General features: G+C 46.6%; 1 protein-coding gene across 2 annotated transcripts; it reads left to right on the forward strand.

Annotated features, from left to right (window-relative positions):
* Positions 1 to 23,508, forward strand: QDPR (quinoid dihydropteridine reductase). Of its 2 annotated transcripts, XM_060188293.1 has the most exons (8): positions 11 to 157; positions 3,762 to 3,812; positions 5,444 to 5,536; positions 9,635 to 9,731; positions 11,867 to 12,007; positions 18,573 to 18,681; positions 20,203 to 20,286; positions 22,921 to 23,508. In XM_060188293.1, exons 1-8 carry the CDS (start codon positions 59 to 61, stop codon positions 23,024 to 23,026), a joined length of 780 nt encoding a protein of 259 aa, XP_060044276.1. In that variant the 5' UTR covers positions 11 to 58; the 3' UTR covers positions 23,027 to 23,508. The 2 variants fall into 2 exon arrangements, with proteins under 2 accessions (XP_060044277.1, XP_060044276.1); XM_060188294.1 differs by lacking the exon at positions 3,762 to 3,812 and having other exon boundaries at positions 1 to 157.
* Positions 23,509 to 24,156: the final 648 nt, after the last annotated feature.

Consider the following 24,156-nt stretch of genomic DNA (forward strand, 5'->3'; position numbering starts at 1 on the left):
GGGCGGGGCGCCGGTCCCGGGCTTTCGGCGGAGGCGGCGGCGGGAGCGCGGCAGCAGGATGGCGGCGGGCGCGGGCGAGGCGCGCCGGGTGCTGGTGTACGGCGGCCGGGGTGCGCTGGGCTCCCGCTGCGTGCAGGCTTTCCGGGCGCGCAACTGGGTAATCGGCGGGCTGGGGGGCTGGGGCGATCGGCTCTCCCCGCTCCCCATACACACAGCCCCGCCGGGCCGTGCATCTGCGGGGTGCAGGGCGCAGTGCTTCTCCCTCGCTGCAGGGGATTTACGATGCAGCCCGGGAAGGCGGCCTGGAGGAGGCTGCGGGTTGCGAGCTCTGCACAAGTGCTTGTCCACGCCGGACTCCGGAAGGTGGGGACCTCGATCTGCAAGGAGGGGGCTTCTCCCTCGGCCTCCGCCCTGTGGGAATATTCCAGAAGGGGGAGGAAGACCCGATGAGGGCGAAGGGACTGAGAAAGAGGGTGGGAAGGAAGATTCAGGATTTCAAACTGTCGACTCTGGGTATTCAAGAATGGCAAACGGATTATTATTATTATTATTATTATTGTTATTGTTATTTACTTCCTTGACCTCTCCTCCACCCCCTGCCCCAAGTAAAATGGGAGAAAAATAGCAGTGTTGACGCCATACGTCAATTGTGAGCATTCCAGGAGATAATTGGCGTCCTTGAGCGGAAATTCCAGACTCCAGGTTCTTCTTCTAGCGTTTGCCCTTCTTCCGTAGCCAGTCAACAAACAGCATCAGGTTGAGCCTGATGTCAAGTTTCGAGACCTCCTTTGAATCTGGAGAGGTGCTCCAGGTAAAAGCGGTTCAAACGTGAGCTTACCTGCACCCCTGTTTCTTTAGCGTGTCCTGATACTTTGAAATCTCAGCAAACCCTCCCTCCTCCACCCAACGCTGGCGGCATCTCTGTTGTGCAAAGGTTATTTAGCCTACTTTGCACAATCCAGTGTTTGCTTGCAGAAAGCTGGAGCAGATCAGAAGGGAAAGCTGATCTCTGACCTGTGCCCCCCAGGGCTCTTCAGGGTTTGGGTGGAGGCCCCGCCCTGGCCTTCTCCCCGCAGCTGTCACTCTGCTCAGAGTCCCCTGCTCCGCCCTCTGGGAGCGCTCGCTCCTGGGGTCCTTAGCTGCCACAAGCGGAAGAGGACACCTGGGGACCAGAGAAAGAACTTCATTTTTGTTTCTTTGTTCTGTTTCCTCTATCTTAGAATTTAGTACAGGGGAGGCAGATGGTGGCACACCTGTTTGAATGCACATGTTACACTGTACAAGGACCCAGGTTCAATCCCCTAGTCCCCAAGTGCAAGGGAAAGCTTCCTGAGCCCTGAAGCAGGACTCTCTCTTCCTCCCCTCTGGATTTCTCTCCGTCTCTATCATATAAATGAATTAGAACATATGAAGGGGAAAAAAAGAATTTGGCAGAGGAATAGGCTTCCAAAGGCTTCTGAACACTCCACCCTCTTCCTGCCAGCCTGGGACAATTTATTTGGTGTTCTTCTGCAGAGGCGAGTGGTACAATTTTGGGGAGGGTGTACTTGCCCAAGACTAGGGGCCTCCTACATACCAGAGCACCTCTACACAGTTCATACACTCTAACAAATAACGTTATTAAAAAAAACACAATTTTTTTTCACGGGTGTCACATTGCACTGTAACTGCACTGTCAGGCGGGCATGAGTGGAAATCAATATCTCTGAACATATTCTTTGCATTTATCACTAAAAGTCCAGTTTTGGACTTTTTTAAAAAAATTGAATTTTAAATATTTATTTTGGAACGAGACAGAAGTTGAGAGGGAAGGAGGAGATAGAGAGGGAGAGAGAAAGAGAGACACTTGCAACACTGTTTTGCCATTCTTGAAGCTTCCTGCCTGCAGGTGAGGAGTGGGGGCTTGAACCTCGGTTCTTCCACACTGTAATGATCTCTCTCTCTCTTTTAAATATTATTTCCTTTTTGTCACCCTTGTTTTATTGTAGTTATTATTGCCGTCATTGCTGGATAGGATAGAGAGAAGTGGAGAGCGGAGGGGAGAAAGATAGACACCTGCAGACCTGCTTCATCACCTGTGAAGGGACTCCCCTGCAGGTGGGGAACCGGGGCTCGAACCGGGATCCTTACAGCGGTCCTTGAGCTTTGCACAAGATGCGCTTAGCCCGCTGTACTACCGTCCGACTCCCTGTAATGATCTCTTTTTAGCTGCTTCATACACCCTTTCTCCTTCTGGGAATGAACCACTAGTTGACCTTGTGGTCTGAAATTATATTGTTGTCCAGTGAGTTTTTGGTATAATAGGTCCCAAGGCTGTGTGCCTTCCCCTGGTGGGGGCCCTTGGGGTTCCGAGCAGATTGTCAGCTAGCTTTTCTCTCCTCCCCTCCCAGAAGGCTGGGGTGCAGCCTTTTCATTCTCTGTCCCTTGAATGGACACTCTGTTCTGCAGAGCTCGAGGTAGTGATTCTTATCTCGGGGTTGTCTGCACTGCTGGGCTCTGGCGCTTTTGGAGCCAGAAGCTTGTGGCTCCTGGACCAGGATCCAGAACAGTCTGCGTTTTCTCTGTTTACTTATTTAATGAAATGTTGTGTTGGGGAATAAACCTAGGGCCTCCTGCATAGCCAGTACTGCTGAGCAGCCTCCCAAGCTCATTTTTTAAAATCTTTATTTTATCTTTTATTATCTTTATTGCATAGAGACAGCCAGAAATTGAGAGGGAAAAGGGAGACAGAGAAGGTGAGAGACAGACATCTGCAGCCCTGCTTCACCACTTGAAAAGCTTTTCCCCTGCAGGTGGGACTAGGGGCTTGAATCCATGTGCACTGTAACATGTGCGCTCAACCAGGTGCGCCACCACCTGGCCCCCGAGCTCATTTTTCTAGTCTTTATTCCTGGGTGGGGGGAGAAGAAGAAATAGAGAATGGAGAGTGAAGGAGAGATGTCACAGCACTGCTCCGACATCCATGAACCTCCCCCGCGGTGCCAGGGCTCAAATCCAGGACCTCATTTAGAGCAAGGTGTGAGTTCTGCCAAATGAACCCCTTCTGCCACCTGGCCCCCTTCCCCTTAATAATCTGCCACCTTTTTCTTAAAATAGTTATTCATGAAAAAGAGAGGAAGAGTATCATGCTGGCAAATGCATTGTTGGGGACTGAACTTGAACTTGACTTCATGACTGAAGATCCAACACCTTGTCCACTGCACTACTTCCTGGGTCATCTATTGTTACTGTTTTTTAAATTTTTTAAATTATTCTTATTTATTGGGTAGAGATAACCAGAAATTGAGTGGAAGGGGGAGAGAGAGAGGAAGAGAGACAACTATAGCACTGCTTCACCACTTGTGAGGCTTTCCCCCTTCAGGTGGAGACCAGGGACTTGAACCCATGTTCTTGTGCACTGTAACATGTGCACTCAACCAGGTGTGTCACCACTGGTCCCTTGGGTCACCTATTACTGTTTAAAAAATTATTTATTAACAAGGGGAGAGAACTAGAGTATCACTCTGGCACATGGGATGCTAGGGATTGAACTTGGTACCTCATACTTGTGAGTTCGGCACTCTGCCCCTGTAATTCTTTTTTAAGAAAAGCTTTATTAATTTTGATTGTGAGAGGAAGACCAGCACAGTGCTTAGTGCGGGCTTAGAGTGGTGTTGAGGGTTGAACCTGGGAGTCTGTAGGACCTCGGGCATCATCTTCTGCTCTGACATATTAAGCTATCTTCCTGGCCTTTCTATAATAATAATGATTATTTTCCAAAGATTATGAGAGGGAGAAAGAACCAGAGCCTTCCTTCAGCACACATGATGCTGGTGAGTGAACTCTGGACCCACTATGCCACCTCCTTGGCCAACTTCCTTTAATTCTTAATGCTAAACCCTGGTAAGTAATTATTAACCTTTGTTTTCCAGAGCAGAGGATGAGATAGCAGGGTCAGGATTTATCCCATCCCTTCCTTCCACGCTCTAGCTAGTAGTGCTCCATGCTGGAGTCTGCAAATACCACTTCTCCAGAGCCTTGGACTCGGGCTGCCACCTCTCTCCATAGCCCGGGAGCTAAGAATGGTTTTATGTTCTCCAGTGCTTGAAGAGAAATGAAAAGAAAATCATCTAACGTTCCTCTTGGGGAGTGACCCATTTATGCTGATTGGTGCTCCCGCTTTCCATTCTTCCTGATTCTCTTTGGTGACCGCTGATTGGTCTTACACTCCCAATAACTTCTTTTTGTTTTATTGATTTTTTTTTAGTTCTTTTAAAAATATCTCTGACGTTATCTATTTTATAGGACAGAAAGAAATTGAGAGGGAAAGGGGGTGAAGGAGAGAGACAGAGAGATACCTGCAGCCCGCTTCATCCCTCATGAAGCTTCCCCCCTCGCAGGTGGGGACTGGGGTTTGTGTGCATGGTGACAGATGTACTTAGCCAGGTGTGCCACCGCCTGACCTCACCCCTTTTTAAGTTTAGTTTTTAAAACATTTTATTTATTTATTTATTGAGGATGGTGACAGAAATTGAGAAGGGAGAGCAGAGATAGAGAGGGAGAGAGAAAAAGATACCTGCAGACCTGCTTCTCTACATGTGAAGCTTCTCCCCTGTAGTTGGGGACCAGGGGCTTGAACCTGGGTCCTTGCAAACTGTAATGTGTATACTCAGCCAGGTGTGCCACCACCTGGCCTCTTTTTATTTTGACCAGAGCAGTGCTCAGCTCTAGTTTATGATTGTGTGCTAGATTGAACCTGGGACTTTGGAGCCTCAGGCATGAGAGTCTCTGCATAACCACTATGCTATTTACCCCCGCCCTGGCCTCTATTTTATTATTATTATTATTATTATTAAACCACATATTGTGACAGTATATGGTTTGTCTCCCTCTGTCTTGCTGACCAAGCATAATACCCTCCAATTTCATCTGTGTGGTTGTAATGGACCATCTTTCTGTAGCTGTATAGTATTCCATGGTGTATAGAGACCACGCCTTCTCAACCCATTTTTTTTAACAATTATTTCTATTTTTTATTAAAAATTTTAAAGTTATCTTTATTTATTTATTGGATAGAGATTGCCAGAAACCAAGAGGGAAGTGGGTGGTGATAGGGAGAAAGACAGAGAGACACCTGTCACACTGCTTCACCACATGCAAAGCTTTCTCCCTGAAGATGGGGACCAGGGGCTCGAACCCAGATACTTAAGCATTGTAACGTGTGCGCTCAACCGGGCAGGCGTGCCACCAACCGGCCTCTCAACCCACTGAGGCAGGCAGGTTGGATCCAAGCTCTTGGCTTGTGTAAATCAGGCTGCCGTAGACGTGGGAGTACTTCTGTCTTTTCCGATTAGTGCTTTTGCTTTTGTTTGTTTGTTTGTTTTAGGTAAATACTGGGCATGGGTCTGTAAAGGCTTAACCACTTCCTGTCCCCTGACTAGAGTTGTTTCTTTCTCTCCTGCAGTGGGTGGCCAGCATTGACGTGGTGGAGAATGAAGAAGCCAGCGTCAGTATCGTGGTGAAGATGACGGACTCATTTCCCGAGCAGGCCGACCAGGTAACCCCAGCAGAGGCCTCACCTGTGGCCCCAGGGAGTGGTCCAAGGGATGAGGCGTTGCAATTCTCGAGCATGAGGTTCTGAGTTTGATCGATGCCATTGCACGTGCTAGATTAATGCTCTTCACCCTCCACCTCCTCCGTCATATAATAGATAAATAAAATCTTTAAGAAAGGAAGAAAAAAAACCCACCAAGCATTGGGATGGGTGGGGTAGGCTTTGTTTTGCTGATATGTTTTTTTTTTTTTTTTTTCTTTCCAAGAGTGGTAAATCTTTAAATATGAAAGTCATTATCCTGAGAAACTGGGGGAGGGGGAGATGTTAACCACAGTTCATTTTACTAGCTTATTATTCACATTTATGTTTCTTCTCCAGTCTTCTAGTCTACCTACCTCCTTCTCTTTGGGAACTACTAATTGGTCTTATACTTCCAAAGTTACTTATTATTTATTTAGTTCATTTCTTTCCTTTTTTCTTCCCTTTTTTCTTCCTTCCTTCCTTTCTCTTTATTATTATTATTATTTATGTTTATTTTTCCTTTTGTTTTCCTAGTTTTTCATTGTTGTTGTAGTCGTTAGGACAGAGAGAAATGGAGAGAGGAGGGGAAGACAGAGAGGGGGAGAGAAAGATAGACACCTGCAGACCTGCTTTACCGCCTGTGAAGCGACTCCCCTGCAGGTGGGGAGCCGGGGGCTCGAACTGTGATCCTTACACCGGTCCTTGTGCTTTGTGCCACGTGTGCTTAACCCGCTGCTTTCTCTCTTTTTTAAAATATATTTTTTAAACTTTATTTAATTTGATAGGACAGAGAAAAATTGAGAAGGAAGGGGTATAGAGAGGGAGAGAAAGAGACATACATCTGTAGCCCTGCTTTACCACTTGTGAAGCTTTCCTCCTGCAGGTGGGGACCAGGGACTTGAACCTGAGTCCTTGAGCATTGTAATGTGTGCACTTAGCCAGGTGTTCCACTGCTCAGCTCCTTCTGCTTGTTTTCTCTTATCTCCCACAGTTGGCTTATTCTCTTGTCTTATTTATTTATTTATTTATTTATTTTCCCCTTTGTTGCCCTTGTTTTTTTTATTGTTGTTATAGTTATTATTGTTGTTGCCATTGATGTCATCATTGTTGGATAGGACAGAGAGAAATGGAGAGAGGAGGGGAAGACAGAGAGGGGGAGAGAGAGACACTTGCAGACCTGCTTCACCGCCTGTGAAGCGACTCCCCTGCAGGTGGGGAGAGAGGGCTTGAACCAGGATCCCTCCACCAGTTCTTGTGCTTTGTGTCACCTGCACTTAATCTGCTGTGCTACTGCTGACTCCCTCTCTTGTCTTTCTAAGCATGCTTCATGCTCCCAGTGCCACTAGTTGAGATGATCCTGCATTTTTTATATTTTATGGACACCTTTCCTTTTAACTTAGCATTCATTCATTTATTTTTAACATTTTACTTATTTACTGGGTAGAGACAGGAATTGAGAGGGGAGGGGAAAATAGAGCGGGAATGAGAGAGACACCTGCAGCCCTGCTTTACCACTTGTGAAGCTTTCCCCCTGCAGGTGGGGACTGGGAGCTTGAACCTGGGTCCTTCCTTGCTCACTGGAACATGTTCACTCCACCATATGCTCCGCTGCTAGGCCCCAGTGTAGCTTTTAATTTAAGTTCTTCTGGGGCCCGGGAGGTGGTGCAGTCAGTAACACGTTGCACTTTCAGGCATGAGGGCCTGAGTTCAGTCCCCAGCATCCCAAGTGTCAGAGTGATGCTCTGATTCTCTCTCTTCTCTCATAAATAATAAAAATAAGTTAAAAAACAAAAGCAAGAAAATAACCCTCATGAAAAAAATAAAAATAGATTCTTCCGATCACTTATAGAAGAAAAACTTGGGGGCCAGGTGATGGTGTAACTGATTAAGCACACACACTATTGTGAAGAAGGCCTTGGGTTCAAGCCCCGGGTCCCCACCTGCAGGGGGAAAACTTCATGAGTGGTGAAGTAGAGCCACAAGTGTCTCTCTTGTTTCTCTCCCTCTCTCTTGTCCCCTCCCCTCAATTTATCTCTGTCTTTATCCAATAATAAATACATAAAATTAGGGAGTCGGGCGGTGGCTCAGTGGGTTAAGCGCACGTGGCGCAAATCGCCAGGACCTGCGTAAGGATCCCGGTTCGAGCCCCCGGCTCCCCACCTGCAGGGGAGTCGCTTCATAGGCGGTGAAGCAGGTCTGCAGGTGTCTGTCTTTCTCTCCCCCTCTGTCTACCTCTCCTCTCTCCATTTCTCTCTGTCCTATCCAACCACGACGACGACATCAATAGCTAACAATAATAAATACAACAATAAAACAAGGGCAACAAAAGGGAATAAATAAATATTAAAAAAAAAAATAAATAAATACATAAAATTAAAAAATAATAAGAAAAACTTATAATGTTTCACTTGACTGCTGTGTTTCAATTTTCTTAGTTTTTACTTATTGGACATTTCAGTTTGGGGCAGTTATTTCTCTATTTCTATGTGTGCAAGGAAGGCAGATTTCTCCCTACCCCTTTGCATTCTTCTGGGACCAGTTGAATAACCAAAATGAGAGTGGACAGATTGACAGGAGCAAAAAAAAAAAAAAAATCAAATCTGTTCTCATGTGAACGAACAACTCACGTAAACTTGAGGAGGCAGAGGAAAGAAAGTTAAAATGAAGTATATTTCTGGGCTAAGGAGAACGGGTGCCTGTGGGCTTCCAGGAGAGAGGAGAGGGACTCAGGGTAAAGAGCGGCCATCTTGTGGTTCGGTGTTTTCTCTGCCACGTACAGAGGCTGTTCAGATAGGAAGAGATATTAAACCCTGGTTCTGGGTTAAGACTCCCAGTTTACTTTCTTAGTGGCTCAGGGAGTGGTGGAACTCGACAGCATCGCTGTGTGTTGGGTACATTCTTAGCGCTTTTCCACATTAACTCGCGTCATCTGCACAATATCCCCCCAAATGAGGTTTCTCATTTCACTTCCCTTTTAGACAAGGAGTCACCCAGGCCAGTAGCTCAGTGATAGCGCAGTTGGCTTACAGGCATGGAGACCCTGAATTTGATCCCTGGTACTGCCAGAGTGCTGCTCTGACTTTCCCCTCCCCTCCCCTCCCCTCCCCTCCCCTCCCCTCCCCTCCTCTCCCCTCCCCTCTCCTCTCTCTCCCTTCCTTCCTTCCTTTCTTTTTTAAAATTTATTTATTTATTGGCTAGAGATAGTCAGAAATTGAGAAGGTAAGAATGATGGAGAGGGAGAAGGACAGAGACACCTGTAACAGTGCTTCACCACTCGCAAAGCTTTCCCCTTGCAGGTAAGGACTGGGGACTTGAACCTGGGTCCTTGTTCAATGTCACGTGCACTCCACCAGGTGCGTCACCACGTGGCCACTTTCCTCTCTTTCTTTCTTTCTTTCTTTCTTTCTTTCTTTCTTTCTTTCTTTCTCTCTTTCTTTTTTAAATTAAATTATTTAGTTTTGAATAGAGACAGAAATTGAGAGGGAAGGGGAGATAGAGAAGGAGAGAGGTGAGAGAGACACCTATAGACCTACTTCACCACTTATGAAGCTGTCCCCCTGCAGGTGAGGACTGGGAGCTTGAACCTGGGTCCTTGTGCATGGTAGTGTGTATACTCAGTTGGGTGTGCTACTGCCTGGCCCCTTAAATCTGATTTTCCTGTCTTTCTCTCTTTCTTTCTTTCTTTTTTATTGCCACTAGGGTTATTGTTAGGTCAGCACTATGAATCCACTGCTCCTGGTGGCCATTTCTCCCCTTTTTTTCTTTTCTCGATTTTGTTTGACAGGACAGAGATAAATTGAGAAGGAAGGGGAGATAAGAGAGGGAGAGGAAGAGAGACAGATAGACACCTGCAGACCTGCTTCACCACTCGTGAAGCGAGCACCCCCTGCAGGTGAGGAGTGAGGGCTTGGACCTGAGTCCTTGTGCCTGGCGGTGTGTGTGCTGCCGCCCACCCCCAGTCTGATTTCCAAAGTGCAAGTTGCAGGTTTTGCTAACTGGCTTGAAAGGCCAGTGAATGGTAATGAGATGTCTGTGGAGACGTTGGCCTCTTGGTTCACCTCTCTGCCCACCTCCGTTTAGGTGACTGCTGACGTCGGGAAGCTCCTGGGGGAACAGAAGGTGGACGCCATCCTCTGTGTGGCTGGAGGATGGGCCGGTGGCAGTGCCAAGTCCAAGTGTGAGTCCCTTTCCCAGTTAACCCTTCAGTCCGCTGTGTGTGCACTGTGAGCCGGGGCTTTCTGTGTGTCAGGGAATCCTGACCGCAGCTCTGTGAGGCAGGGATCAGCACCTCCTGTGAGAAGAGCAGCCCACAGACAGCCCAGGGGAGAAGGACCCTGAGCAGAAAGTTCGAGTAGAGACAGAAGAAGCATTGTTTCTGCCCCAGTCAGATGGAGCTGATGAGGGTAGATGAGAGAGAACATTCTGAAACTCCGAAAGACTCAGACTTGGGCTTTTCTATTAAGGGTGAATGTGTTTTTGTGAACTTTAAATGTGTGTGTGTGTGTGTGTGTGTGTGTGTGTGTGTGTGTGTGTGTGTATGTATATACACACATATGTTAAAAGACCAGCTCAGTGTTCAATTGTTAACTTTTGTCACCTTTGATATCTTTCTCTTTCTGCTGGGGCTCAGTGCCTGCAAGATGGAGCCACCTTTTTTTTTTTTCTCCTCCTCCTCCTCCTCCTCTTTTTTCTCTTCTACCTCTCCTTCCTCCTGCTCCTCTTTTTTATTAGGACACATAGAAATTGAGAGTGAAGGGGGAGATAGAGTAGGGTAGAAAGAGAGATACCTGCAGACCTGCATCAACTGTTTGTGAAGCTACCCTTTACCCCCCACCCTGCAGATGAGGACTGGGGGGCAGGGGCTTGAACCCAGATCCTTATGATTAATAACATGTGCACTCAACCAAGTGTGCCACTACCCAGCCCCACTCTTCAAATTCAGTTCCTGATCCCTCCATAAACCAGAGCTGGGCAGTACTGTGGTCAAAGAATAATAGTTTAAAAACGGTCTGCTATCACAGCTGTTTTCATGTCTATATGGGAACAGTCCCTCTAATCTTTCTCACATGGAGAATCTGCCTCAGACATCTAAGTCCACAGCACCAAGCTAGTGTCCTCTCTCTTTTTCTTCTCAAAATCTAATGCCCTCTATAAACTGGACTAATCCTTGAATTAAACTCAATCCAAAGTACTCTGTTAATGGCCTTCACGTTTTAAAAGATTATATAATTTTTTGAGGAAAGGGGAGAGAGCATAGAGCACCACTCAACTCTGATTTAAGTGGTACTGGGATTGACCCTGGGGGCTTCAGACATGAAAGTCCTAGGTTCTGACCCTGACAGATGTCTCAGGTCAACGGTTGCCATTTATTATTTATTATTTATTTTTTGCCACCAGAGTTGTCACTGGGGCTCAGTGCCTACATGATGACACCAGTCCCTGCAGTTATCCTTAATATTTTTCTGTTCCTTTTCCTTTTTTGATAGAGGTTGAGAGAGTGAGCTCTACAGCACTGCTCCACCACTTGGGAAGCTTCCCCTCTTCAGGTCCTCCTTTATCGGCTAAAATGAAGACATTGGGACGGGATGATGATGCACTAGGTAGAACGCACACTTGCAAGGACCTGTGTTCAAGTTCCCAATCCCACTTGGCAAGGAGAGGCTTCACAAACACTGGAGCAGTGCTGCAGGTCCCCCCCTTCCCCTTCTTGATTTCTGTTTTTACAATATAAATAAATAAATAAATAAATAAATACATATGGGGGCCGGGTGGTGGCGTACCTGGTTGAGCACACATGTTACAGTGCGAGCCTTACAAGTGGTGAAGCAGGGCTACAGGTGTCTCCCTGTCTGTCTCCCTCTCTATCACCCTCATCCCTGTGGATTTCTGTCTCTATCCAATAAATAAAAAAGATGATAATAAATAAATACATAAGTAAATAATAAAACGAGATAGTCAACTTTCAGTGATCTCCTGGTCTGGATTTGAACATCTGTCTCTGTGGCCACAAGTCCGGTGCTGTTGGTACTAGACCCTATGGACCGGTCTGGGGAGACTGGGAGGTGGTGCTGGGAGCTGAGCTCACCCACCGTTCAGTTTCTTGGCTGCGAATGCTGAGCCCTGCACTGCTTTTTTTTTTTTTTTCCCCTTCTCAGCTCTTTTTTTTTTTTCCTTTTTTTTTTAACCAGAGCACTGCTCAAGCTCTGGCTTATGGTGGTGGTGATGGGGGGGGGCATTGAACCCTGGACTTTAGAGACTCAGGCATGAGAATCTCTTTGCATAACCATTACGCTTTCTATCCCTGCCCCTCAGCTCTTTTTAAAAACTGTGACCTAATGTGGAAGCAGAGCATGTGGACCTCCACCATCTCCAGCCACCTGGCCACCAAGCACCTCAAGGATGGAGGCCTTCTGACCTTGGCGGGGGCCAAGGCGGCCCTGGATGGGACTCCGGGTAAGCCTATACTTTCCTGTGGCACACAGCTTCCTGCCAGTCCCCCTGGGAGTAGGGAAGGGGCCGGGGGAGGGCGCTGGGTGGCCGCCAGAGGAGGACTGTCAGCTCTGTACCCTCCAGGGAGCTCACAAGCGGCCGTCAGCTTTCATCTCCTTTTAGGTCTTAAGCTTGAGTCACCACAGTTAAAGGAATATTGTCATCTGGCCCTTCCACCCACTGTGTTTATCTGCAATTGATCAGGAGCGGAGGGCAGAGTCTGTTTTACTTGGCAGTTAGTACCATCATATTATGTTTGTATGGGCCCGGGAGGCACCGGGCTGTGGAATAGTACCTGGGCCATCGGGACTATCTCCTGCACCCCCAGGTTTTGAACAAGCAAATCCTTGTTGGATTTCTTGTGGGGATACCTCTTCCCGGGCACAAACTCCTGGTTTATTGGCTCTATTGTGCACCAGATGCGGGGGCCCAGAAGAATCATCTGGGGCAGTAGGAGTGAGCCGACTGGGTCTTTCACTGTGTTCGTAGCTAGAGACATAACAAGAGATCACCAGGGGAACGTTTCATGCGCAATCCGTTTATTGAACAGCAAAGTAGGGCTTATAAGGGGTTGTAGGAGGAAGTAAGTTATCCATTCCATATATGGTTTGGGAGAAGAGGGACAGAGAGGTAGGAGGTTGGAAAAAGGTCAGAGCATTCCTAGTAAATGTTGAACAAGGGGGTTTAGTTGATCAAAGGAACAAAGGAAGCAGGGTTATCAATAACCAGCAGACAGAGAGGATCCTTAAGAGAGGAGATAGATCATGTAAGAGTAAAAGGACTGGAGGGGGTGGAGGGGTAAGGAGAATGTCCTTGTTTATTGTTTGACAAGGCAGAACACTGATGTAGGGGCCATATGTGATCAAAGAAGATGGACTTCTATTAACCGCTGAGTAAATGAACCAGCTGGTTTGGGAGCAAGGAAATGGGCCGCATGCAGAGTCTTTTGTGAGGCAGGGAGACTGGCAGAGGGAACTTTGTCCTGGCGATCATTTTCTTCCATGCTCGATCTCAAGTAGAGAGAGACTGACAGAAAGGTCGTGCCACCCAGGCTCCCACTTTTCAGTAGGAAGGTCCCACACCATGCTCAACATATCCTCACAATTTCCCCACACTTCTGACTGGGTTTCGCTGGAAAATCCAGGTGTGGACTCTCGTGAAGAGGTGTAGTGATAGTAGGGCTTGCTGTCCTTTTGTTCATCTCATCTAATCTTGGTAATTCAATTGTCACTATTGTCTCTTTCAGTTTATGGCCAGGAAGCTAAAACTAGAGAGGTTAACTAACTCATCTTCCTACTTCTGTCAGCTGTCTTTGACCCAAAACCCAGATTCTTTCCAAATGATGTGACTATATATATATAATATTAAATATTATATATTTTATATATTAAAATATATTTATTTCTCTTATATATATTTATTTAATATTAATATATTTATTTATATATATTTGTCCCATATATATATTTATTTTCCCTTTTGTTGCCCATGTTTCTTTTTTATTGTTGTTGTAGTTATTGTTGTTGCTATTGATGTCATCATTGTTAGGACAGAGAGAAATGGAGAGAGGAGGGGAAGACAGAGAAGGGGGAGAGAAAGACAACTGCAGACCTGCTTCACCGCCTGTGAAGCGACTCCCCTACAGGGGAGCCGGGGGCTCGAACTGGGTTCCTTACGCAGGTCCTTGCTTTGCGCCGCATGCACTGAACCTGCCGCACTAATGCCGGACTTCCCCCTTTTTTTTTTTTTTTTTTTTTAACTTATTCCTCTCTAACCATCTGGGTTATTGCTGGAGCATCATGCCTGCACAATAACACCATTGTCCTTGGTGGCTGCTGCTTTTTATTTATCTTTATTTTCCTGTTAGGGAGGGGGGAGCAGGGGAAAGAAAGAAAGGAGGGAGAGAGCTAGCTAGCTAGCTAGCTAGCTAGACAGACAGACAGACAGACCTGCAGCTTTGCTTCACTGCTTGTGAAGCTTTTCCCCTTGCAGGCGGGGTCCTGGGGCTTGGACCCTGGTTATTTCCCTTAGTGATGTGTGTGCTCAAGCAGGTGCGCCGCCGCCCGGCCTCCTCATAACCTCATTTTGACTTACTCACCTCTCTAAGGGCCCCTCTTTAAGCACTGTCTTACTCTGAGACCCTGGGGTTCAGGACTTGAGTGAGCATAGGAGTTTGGGGACATATGCTTTACCCCTATTCCACTTTTGGGGATAAGACTAAAGGATCTTGGGTGGGTATGTATCATCTGAGTTTAATATTTATTTATTAATTTTTTAAAAAATTTGATAGAACAGAGAAATCGAGACAAGGGCAGACAGGAGAAAGGGAGACACCTGCAGCATTGCTTCTGCTCTTAACTGCACCCCCCTTACTCCCCCCCCTCAGGTGCGGACTGGGGTTTTGAACTTGGGTCTTTGTGGTTTGTAATGTGTGTGCTACCACCCAGACTTCCTTTATTTATTTATTTATTTGTTTGTTTGTTTATTTATTTATTTATTTATGTTTATTGTCACCAGGATTATTACTGGGGCTCAGTGCCTGCACTGAATCCAACACTCCCAAAGGTGTCTTTTTTTTTTTTTTTCTTTTTTCTTTCCCTAATTTGATAGGACAGAGAGAAATTGAGAGCAGAGGAGAGGAGACAAAGTGGGAGAGAGAAAGGCAGACACTGGCAGTACTATCACTGCTTGTGAAGCTTTCCCTCCTTCACCTGAGGATCGGGCACTTGAACCTGGTTCCTTTCACATGGTGAGGTAGGCACTCCACTAAGTGTGACACTGCCTGGCCTCAACTGAAACCCTTTTTATTTTTATCTTTTAAAATTTTTGACTAGTGATTTAATAATGATTAACAAGATAATAAGGTAACATGGGTACAATTACATACACTTTTCACCACCAGAGTTCCCTATCTCAGCCCTTCCACTGGAAGCTTCCTTATTCTTTATCCCTCTGGGAGTATGGACCAAAATTCTTTATGGCGTGCAGAAGGTAGAAGGTCTGGCTTCTGTAATTGTTTCTCTGCTGGACATGGGTGTTGGCAGGTAGATCCATACTCCCAGCCTGTTTCTGTCTTTCCCTAGTGGGGGCAGGGGTCTGGGGAGGTGGGGTTCTGGGACACACTGGTGAGATTGTCTGCCCAGGGAAGACAGGGTGGTGTCATGGTTTCGTCAAACCCTTTTTAGAGCAAGAATGGAAACTGCTTTTCTTAAGCATTAGCCCCCTTTCCAAGTCTTATGTAACTCACTGAACTCTTAGGCCCTTACAAATGAACAATTTCTTGCCAGTCTGTTTCTTACTAAATTTCTCAGTACATAATCTTTCAGCCTATGGTGATCGCAGTCATTAACGCTTTGCAAATGTTGGCTGATTTTTATTAGAGGTGACGTAAGCCAGAGCCACTAGGAGGTCAATAGAAAGATAAGGACTAGCTTGACATTTGTACGAGAAATCCCTAGAACTCTTGTTTCCAGGGATATCACTGGGGCTCGGTGCCTGCACTATGAATCCACTGCTCTTGGAGGCCACCCTTTCCATTCTTGTTTCCCTCGTTACTGCTCTCGTTGCTATTGCTATTGTTGTTGTTGTAGAGGACAGAGAGAAATTGAGAGAGGAGGGGAAGACGGCGGGGGGGGGGAGGGGAAAGAAAGATAGACACCTGCAGACCTGCTTCACCACTTGTGAAGTGACCCCCCTGCAGGTGGGGAGCTGGGGGCTCAAACCAGATCCTTACGCTGGTCCTTGCGCTTGGTGCATGTGCGCTTAATCGGCTGTGCTACTGCTTGCCCCCTCCTAGATGGATTTTTTTTTAAAAAGATGCAACTGTCCTACTTTCCCTTTGGTGTATAAATACCCTTTGCTATTTGTAACTAGTTTGGAACCCTGGAACTGAATGAGTTGGCATTCTCTGGTGTTTTTTTTTTTTTTTCCTTCTCCCCTCCTTAATTACTATGTGATACTACTTAACCTCTCACTCAGCCTCAGTTTAGTTATCTCTAAAATGGAGCTATGTAGCAGTATCTTCTTTATATAATTACTGGGTAACTTCAACAGCTTTTTAAAACTAAAAACATTTTATTAGGGAATTAAGTGTTTTACAAAATTATAAGGTGTGGTATAATTTCATAGTTATGCAGGGTACATGTAAGTCATTGTAAATATCTTAATTGATGTTAATAATATCTTAGATATTTCAGGGCACAAATCTTTTATTTTATTATTTTTATTTTTATTTATTTTGTTGCACAAGAGGTTTATAGTGGTGTGAGCAATAGAACCGGGGACTTTGGAAGCTCTGGCATGAAAGTCTTTTTATATAACCACATGCTACCTCTCTGGCCCCAGGTGTATACAGTGTGAATTACCTCTCTCTGTTTCTCCTTTCCTTCCTTCCTTCCTTCTTTCCTTCCTTCCTTCCTTCTTTCTTTCTTCTTTTCTTCCTTTCTCTCTTTCAAGATTTATTTATTGACAAGAAAGAGTGAAAAGTAGAGGTTCAGTCTGGTACATATTATGCTGGGCATCAAACTCAGGACCTTGTGCTTGACAGTCCAGCTCTACCCATTGTGCTACCTCCTGTCCACATAAGTTCTTAATATTTACTCTACTCTTGACTTTTGCTTAGATATTCCATCTGTAAGCTCTTAGATATTAAGTCATGGGATCATTTTTGCTTTGATTCAGATGCAGAAATATCCAGTATCCAGGCAGTTTTTTTTTTTTTTTTTCATTTTGTTGCCCTTGTTATTGTTGTAGTTGTTGTTGGATAGGACAGAGAGAAATCAAAAGAGTGGGAGAGAAAGACAGACACCTGCTGACCTGCTTCACTGCTTGTGAAGTGACCTCCCCCCCCCCCGCAAGTGGGGAGCCATGGGGCTCAAACCTGGATCTCTATGCCTGTCCTTGTGTTTTGCCCCATGTGTGCCCCTTCCCCCCACCCAACTATGCAGTTCTGACTGATGGTGGTGTTGTGGACTGAACCTGGGACCTCAGAGCCTCAGGCTGGAGAGTCGGTTTGCATAGCCGCTATGCTGTCTTCCCTGCCTTCAAGCTCTTCTTAGAACAGAAGTTTAACAGTGATACTAATTTAGCACTTGCCTAGGTGTTCACCTCCCACAAGCCAAGACGGCTGGGTCAAGCCCCCAGACTGCTCGGGCTGATTTGTCACCAGAGGTCCTGCCTGATAAGTAGATGCCATGTGTCCCTTGACTTACAGGCGCGGAGACCAAGCCTCTGTGAGACTTAGGTGCCCTGCCCTGGACCAGTCAGCTCATCAGTGCCGGGAGGACGGGTGTGACTGGCAGGCTCAGTAGTTACACCGTGTGCCTGCTGTGCTGGCTAGGTCAAGTTCAAAGTCAAAGTTCAGCTAGGTCAAGGCTACAGTGCACTGGGGGGGAAGCAAAGGGGACTTGAGTCCACCTTTATCAGTTTTTTTTTAATTACTTACTTTTGCCTCCAGGGTTATTGCTGGGGGCTCAGTGCCGGCCACTATGAATGCACTGCTCCTGATGGCCATTTTTTCCATTTTATTGGATATGACAGAGAAATTGAGAGAAGAGAGGGAGACAGAAAGGGAGAGAGAGGGGCCGGATGTTAGCACAGTGGGTTAAGCGCACATGGTACTAAGCACAAGGACTGGCATAATGATCCTGATTCAAGCCCCCTGGCTCCCCACCTGCAGGGGGGTTCCTTTATAAGTGGTGAAGCAGGTCTGCAGGTGTCTATCCTTCTGTCTCTCCCCCTACCTATCTTCACCTCCTTTCTCGATTTCTCTCTGTCCTATCCAACAACAACAAGGGCAACAAAAATGGAAAGGGTGGACTCCAGGAGCAGGCTTTATAATTCTGGCACTGAGCCCCAGCAATAACCCTGGAGGTAAAACAAAACAAAACAAAAAACAAAAAAAAAGGGAGAAAGAGAGATACCTGAAGATCTGCTTCACTATTCCTGAAGCGTCCCCCTGCAGGTGGGGAGTAGGGGCTCGAACCCGGTTCCTTGTGCTTTGTGCGCTTAACTGGATGTGCCATCGCCTGGCTTCCCACAAAGGTTTTTATTTTATTTTTATTTTTATTAATTTATTTTTTGCCTCCAGGGTTATTGCTGGGGCTCAGTGCCTGCATCATAAATCCACTGCTCCTGGAGGCTATTTTTTTCACCCCCTTTTGTTGCCTTTGTTGTTGTAGCCTTGTTGTGGTTATTATTGTTGTTGATGTCATTCGTTGTTGGATAGGACAGAGAGAAATGGAGAGAGGAGGGGAAGACAGAGAGGGGGAGAGAAAGAGAGACACCTGCAGACCTGCTTCACCGCCTGTGAAGCGACTCCCCTGCAGGTGGGGAGCCGGGGGCTCGAACCGGGATCCTTACGCCGGTCCCTGCGCTTTGCACCATGTGCGCTTAACCCGCTGCGCTACCGCCCGACTCCCAAAGGTGTTTATGATTCACAGTAAGTGCCAGATGCATCCTCCCCGGCCCCTGTAGCCGCAGATGTCCTGGGATACACGAGTGACCACTGACCTTTTCTCCCCTTCTCCAGGCATGATCGGCTACGGCATGGCCAAGGGCGCAGTCCACCAGCTCTGCCAGAGCCTGGCGGGGAAGAACAGTGGCATGCCCTCGGGCTCGGCTGCCATCGCCGTGCTGCCGTGAGTGCTGGGTCCTCTCGGCCCACAGGGTCCCCGGGGCCGCTCTCCTCCTTGCACCCGAGTGTGTGTCTCCCTCTCGGCTTTGGGCTTCTCTAAAACCCAGGTGTGAGTTCTCCTGGGTGGATTGAGTGATGGGGTCTAAGCTGTCTTTCTTCCTTCCCTGGGACCTTTTTCTGGGACTTCTTGCCTCTCTGTCATTCTGACAGCCATTATTATTACTATTATTGTTATTATTACTATTATTTTACATATTTATTTATTTTACTGATTAAATAAGGATCAACAAGACCGTAGGATAAGAGGGGTACAATTCCACACAATTTCCACCACCAGAACTCTGTATTTCATTCCTTCCACGGGAAGCTTTCTTATTCTTTATCCCTCCGGGGGCATGGACCCAGGATCATTATGGGGTGCAGAAGGTGGAAGGTCTGGCTTCTGTAATTGCTTCTCTGCTGGCTCAATTTTTATTTTAATGGAAGAGAGGTAGATAGAGAAAGATACAGAGAGACCAGAGATCTGAATCATCTCTGGCTAATGGTGCTTAGAATTAAACCTGGAGCCTCAGAGCCTCAGGCATGAAAGTTTTTTTCACAGAAGCATTATGCTATCTTTCCAGCCCATGGTCATTACTTTAATGCAGACAGAGACAGATAGCTAGATAGATTGTTAGACAGACAGATAGGTAGATAGGGAGAGAGGGAGAGAGAGAGAGAGAGATGCCTATGTGATGACAAACCTGGTTAAGAGCATATGTTACCATGGACAAGGACCCAGGTTCAAGCCCCCCCAGTCCCCACTTGCAGGGAAGAAAGCTTCACTAGTGGTAAAGCAGGGCTGCAAGTGGTTCTCTGAGTCTCTCTTCTTCTCTGTCTCCCCTTCCCTTTCAATTTCTCTCTGTCCTATCAAATTAAATAAATAAAGTTAAGGGACACAGGTAGAGGGAGAGAGAGAGAAAGAGAGAGGCACTCTGATGTGCTAGCTAGGGGCTTGAATCTGGGTCCTTGTATGTGGTAGTATGTGTCCTCTACTGGTTTTATTTTATAGTATAAAGAAGAAACGTCTGAGCACATGCCACTATGTATGGTTATCGTTAGTGTCCTCTTCTTTTTTTTTTTTTTGTTGTTTTTATGCCGTGCCCAAGATTGAACCCAGGGCCAGTTGTATGCCAGGCGTGGCCTTCACCACTGAGCTGCTGTCCAGATACTGTGGTGTCTCCCCTCCCCTCCTTTCTCTTCCTCTCCCCCCCTCTTCCGCTTCCTTCCCTTCATCTTCTCTACCCACTGTCTTCTCACCCATTGTTTAGAGGAACAAGGAGAAATGACTGGGGTTGGTGGGTGGAGTCATCCAGGCACCAAGCTCCAGTGATAATTCTGGTGGCAAAAAGATATAAAAAGAAGCTCCACCCTGCCCCCACCCCGTGTGCCAGAGACTCCCTGGGCCTTCCCTCACTCAGCAGGGCTGCTTGTCCCTGTCAGGGCGTGAAATCTGACCCTCTCTTCTCTGCCTACATCCATGCAGGATCACCCTGGACACCCCCATGAACCGGAAGTCCATGCCTGAGGCCGACTTCAGCTCCTGGACGCCCCTGGAGTTCCTAGTGGAGTGAGTGTCATGGTCACACGGGCATGGGCCACGCCTAGGCAAGCACTCACGTGAGCCAGCCCACTGGCCCGCCGCGGAGCAGCTGCCCTGGCCTGCTACCTCCATTCTTTCTTTCATCCTTTCTTCTTCATATATTATATATATTCTCTTTACTGGAGGGTTTAGTGGTTTACAGTTGACAGTAAAATACAGTAGTTTGTACATGTGTCACACGTCTCAGTTTTCCACATGACAGTCTAACCCCCCCCACTTAGGTCCTCCTCTGCCATCACATTCCAGAACCTGAACCCCCCCCACTCCCACCCCCACCCCAGAGTCCTTCCCTTTGGTGCAAGACACCAACTCCAGGCCAAGTTCTGCTTTGTGTTTTCCCTTCTGTTTTTACTTTTCAACTTCTGTCCATGAGTGCGATCATCCCATGTTTGTCCTTCTCTTTATGACTGATCTCACTTCACAGGATTCCTTCAGGCTCCATGCAAGATGGGGTGAAGAAGGTGAAATCACTATTTTTAATAGCTGAGTAGTATTCCGTTGTGTATATAGACCACAACTTGCTCAGCCACTTATCTGTTGTTGGAAACCTGGGTTGCTTCCTGGGTTTTGGCTATTATAATTGTGCTGCTATGAACACAGGTGTACATAGATCTTTTTGGATGGGTGTGTTGGGTTCCTTAGGATATATCCCCAGGAGCCACTCATTATTTCTTTGAGGGAAAGGAGAGACACCACAGTACTCTTCACAACATGAGGTGGTGCTGGGGGTTGACGCTGTGGCTTCTGGGACTTTAGACACTCATGGTGCTGTCTGTGGCATGTGTTCCCACATGGTGCCAGGGCTCGAACCCAGGGCCTCTGTCACCTACTGGGAAACGCCGGTGATTGGGGGAAATAAAGACAGTGAACTTGACCTGGGTGGGTTCAGTCTCCCCTAAAGGCTTATATGGACTTTTCTCCAGATGCTCAGCGGAGAATCTCCCAAAAAGTATCTTTTGGGTGTTAGAGTTGGGAGAAACTGCTACCAAGACTGGGGGGGGGGGAGAATGAAAGAAAGAGAGAGAGAGAGAAGAAGGAGGAGGAGGAGAACGAGAGAGAGAGAGAGAAGGGTGGGAATGAGGGAAGTGGGGAGGGGAAGCTGGAGCACCACTCTGGTACAGGAGCCCCTGGAAGCTGAACTGGGAACCTCAGGCTTGTAAGTTCTGTGCTCTGTCAGTTGAACTATTTCCCCAGTGGAACTCTTTTTTTTTTTTTATTGTTTCTGCTGGTGCCAGGGATCAAATCTGGGACCCCCCTCCTGCCTGCTTAAGTAGCATATATCTTCACACATCCGCCAGTACCACCCTCTGACCCTGTCCCTCTCCCAGAGATGGGACATAACAAATCACGGACTCACCATGCATCACCTATCACACACACACGTATCACACACAGTAACACACTGCAGGTCACACTGCAGTGTTCACATTAGACGTACAGGAAGTGCCACACGTGGTCCTTCTGCTGACACTTTATGGATCATGCCTCCTTTGGGGGAGTTTTAGCCATGCTAACACTTGTAACTCCACTCATCTGACGGTTAAATCATCAGCTCTGGTCTAGAAGGTTTCATCTTCACTAGAGAATGAATATCCCAGCAACTTCTGAGTGTTTTCCAGTTGAAAGTCCAAAGTCCCAGTTGGGAAGTGGTGTGGATTATCAAAGCGATTGTGTGCTTAGGTGCTAATGTTTTATTTTAGAAATTGTCAGCTAGCTGTTTAAACCTAGTGAATTCCTGTGCTTTAAAAAATGTTTTTTTTTTTTCCCCCTTTAAGATTTATTATAAAAAAGGAAGGAGGGAGGGAGAGAGAGAGAGATCAGAGTATTGCTTAGCTCTGGCATGTGGTGGTGCCAGGGGCCTTAGACGAGCAAGTCAGTGCTCTAGTGGGCTGAGCTCTCTTCCTTGACCTTAGGCTTTTTTTTTTTTTTTCTCTATCTCTTGATGAATCCCCCCTCCCCAGGATTCCTTCGAGCAAGGGATCCTCCTTCATTTAGCATATTTTATTCTAATATTTTTCTTTTGTTGTATGTCCTCCCATTGCCTGGCACAGTAGTTAGTGTGTACTTAAAAAAAATTTCTTCTCTCTCTTTCTCTTTTATTTATTTTTGGAGAAGCACTAGAGCAAGGTCTAAAGTAGGATGCACAGTTTGCCTCTTGGAATGAGCTAATTAAAATATTGTTTAGAATCGTTCGGGGCTGGGGAGAGAGCTCAACTGTTAGGGCACCACATGCATGTCTGAGTCCTCACAGGGCATAGGCTCAATCCCCAGCATCACTGTATGTCAGAGCTGAGCAGTGGTCTGGTCTCTCTGTTTCTCTCCTCTTTCTCTTTCTCTCTTTCTTGTAAATCTTAAAAAAAAAAAAAAAAAAAAAGAGCAATGTCCTTTAAGGTCATACCACTCTGTTACAAAGGAGAAAAGTGCAACAATGCAGAAAAATGTAAAATAAAAAGCTGTGGTCTTAATAAATCACTGGGGAACGTGTGTGCGTGTGCATGTGTTCATGGCATCTCCTAGCTCTCCCTCAGCACCTACATCACAGGTATGAATACCCAGCATTGCACTTCTTAGAAACTTGCTCTTTTTTTTTTTTTTTTCCAGGACCTTCTATGACTGGATCACTGAGAAAAACCGCCCGAGCTCAGGAAGCCTGATCCAGGTGGTTACCACAGGGGGAAAGACGGAGCTGACCCCAGCATATTTTTGAACTACTCCTCAGTGTTTGTGAGGGAAAGGCCAGAGGTGCCCATCTAGCTCAATGTGGTCATGTCAGTGTTTCTTGTCATCCTGTGAGTGGTACGAGACCATCCTAGTTTTCTCTCTCATGACAGGCTGCACCTGCTCGCCTGCCGGTACAAATCCTGTGAAGCCAGCAGGTGGCACTGTAGATCTGTTAGTTCCCAGACCTGGGTGGTCTCTGTTGAGTCCTCTCTATCTGTGCCATGTTGAATTGTCTTCAAGACTCTGTTCCCGATGTCACTGTCACCCAGATGAGTTGAGAGGTTGTCATTTTCGGAGGGGTTCGGGGGCTCAAATTAGTTTGGAATGTGTCACTGATGTCGTTTTTGTAGCCTCTAGCGAAACTGCCTTAAGACTTGTTGTGTGGTGTGAATGGTCCCCCGGGCTCTGTAGAGGGACCACAGGTGGTGATTGGGGGAGTTTTTCTTCCTAATAAATGTTCTTGATGAATGGTGTCTTCTTTTTTAAAAAATATTTCTTTATTTCCTTTTGTTGCCCTTTTTTTATTGTTGTAGTTATTATTCTTGTTGTTGGATAGGACAGAGAGAAATGGAGAGAGGAGGGGAAGACAGAGGGGGAGAGAAAGACAGACACCTGCTTTACTGCTTGTGTGCTTGTGAAGCGATGCCCCTGCAGATGGAACGGGATCCTTATGCCAGTCCTTGTGCTTTGCGTCACCTGCACTTAACCCGCTGTGCTACCTCCCGACTTCTGGTGTCTTCTTTCATCAAAGCACGTCAGCCAAGCAGTGATCATGGAAGAACATTCTAGAATCCTGGGCTGCTAGAGGTCGAGTCCTTACAAGGCTCAACTTTATTTATTTATTTTTTATTTATGGATAGAGAAAGAGAAATTGGGAGGGAAGGGAGAGATAGAAAGGGAGAGAGAGACAGACTCCTAAAGCCTTGCTTCACCACTCGTGAAGCTTTCCTCTCACAGGTGGGGGCCAGGGACTTGAACCCAGGTCCTTGAGCACTATAATGTGTGTGCTTAACCAGGTGCATCACTGCCTGGCCCCAGATTTATTTATTTATTATTTAAAAAGAAAATTTTATTAGTGACTTCATATTGATTTGCAAAATTAGAAGGTGACGGGGA

Source organism: Erinaceus europaeus, chromosome 3 (assembly GCF_950295315.1).
Source record: "Erinaceus europaeus chromosome 3, mEriEur2.1, whole genome shotgun sequence".
Lineage (NCBI taxonomy): Eukaryota > Metazoa > Chordata > Mammalia > Eulipotyphla > Erinaceidae > Erinaceus > Erinaceus europaeus.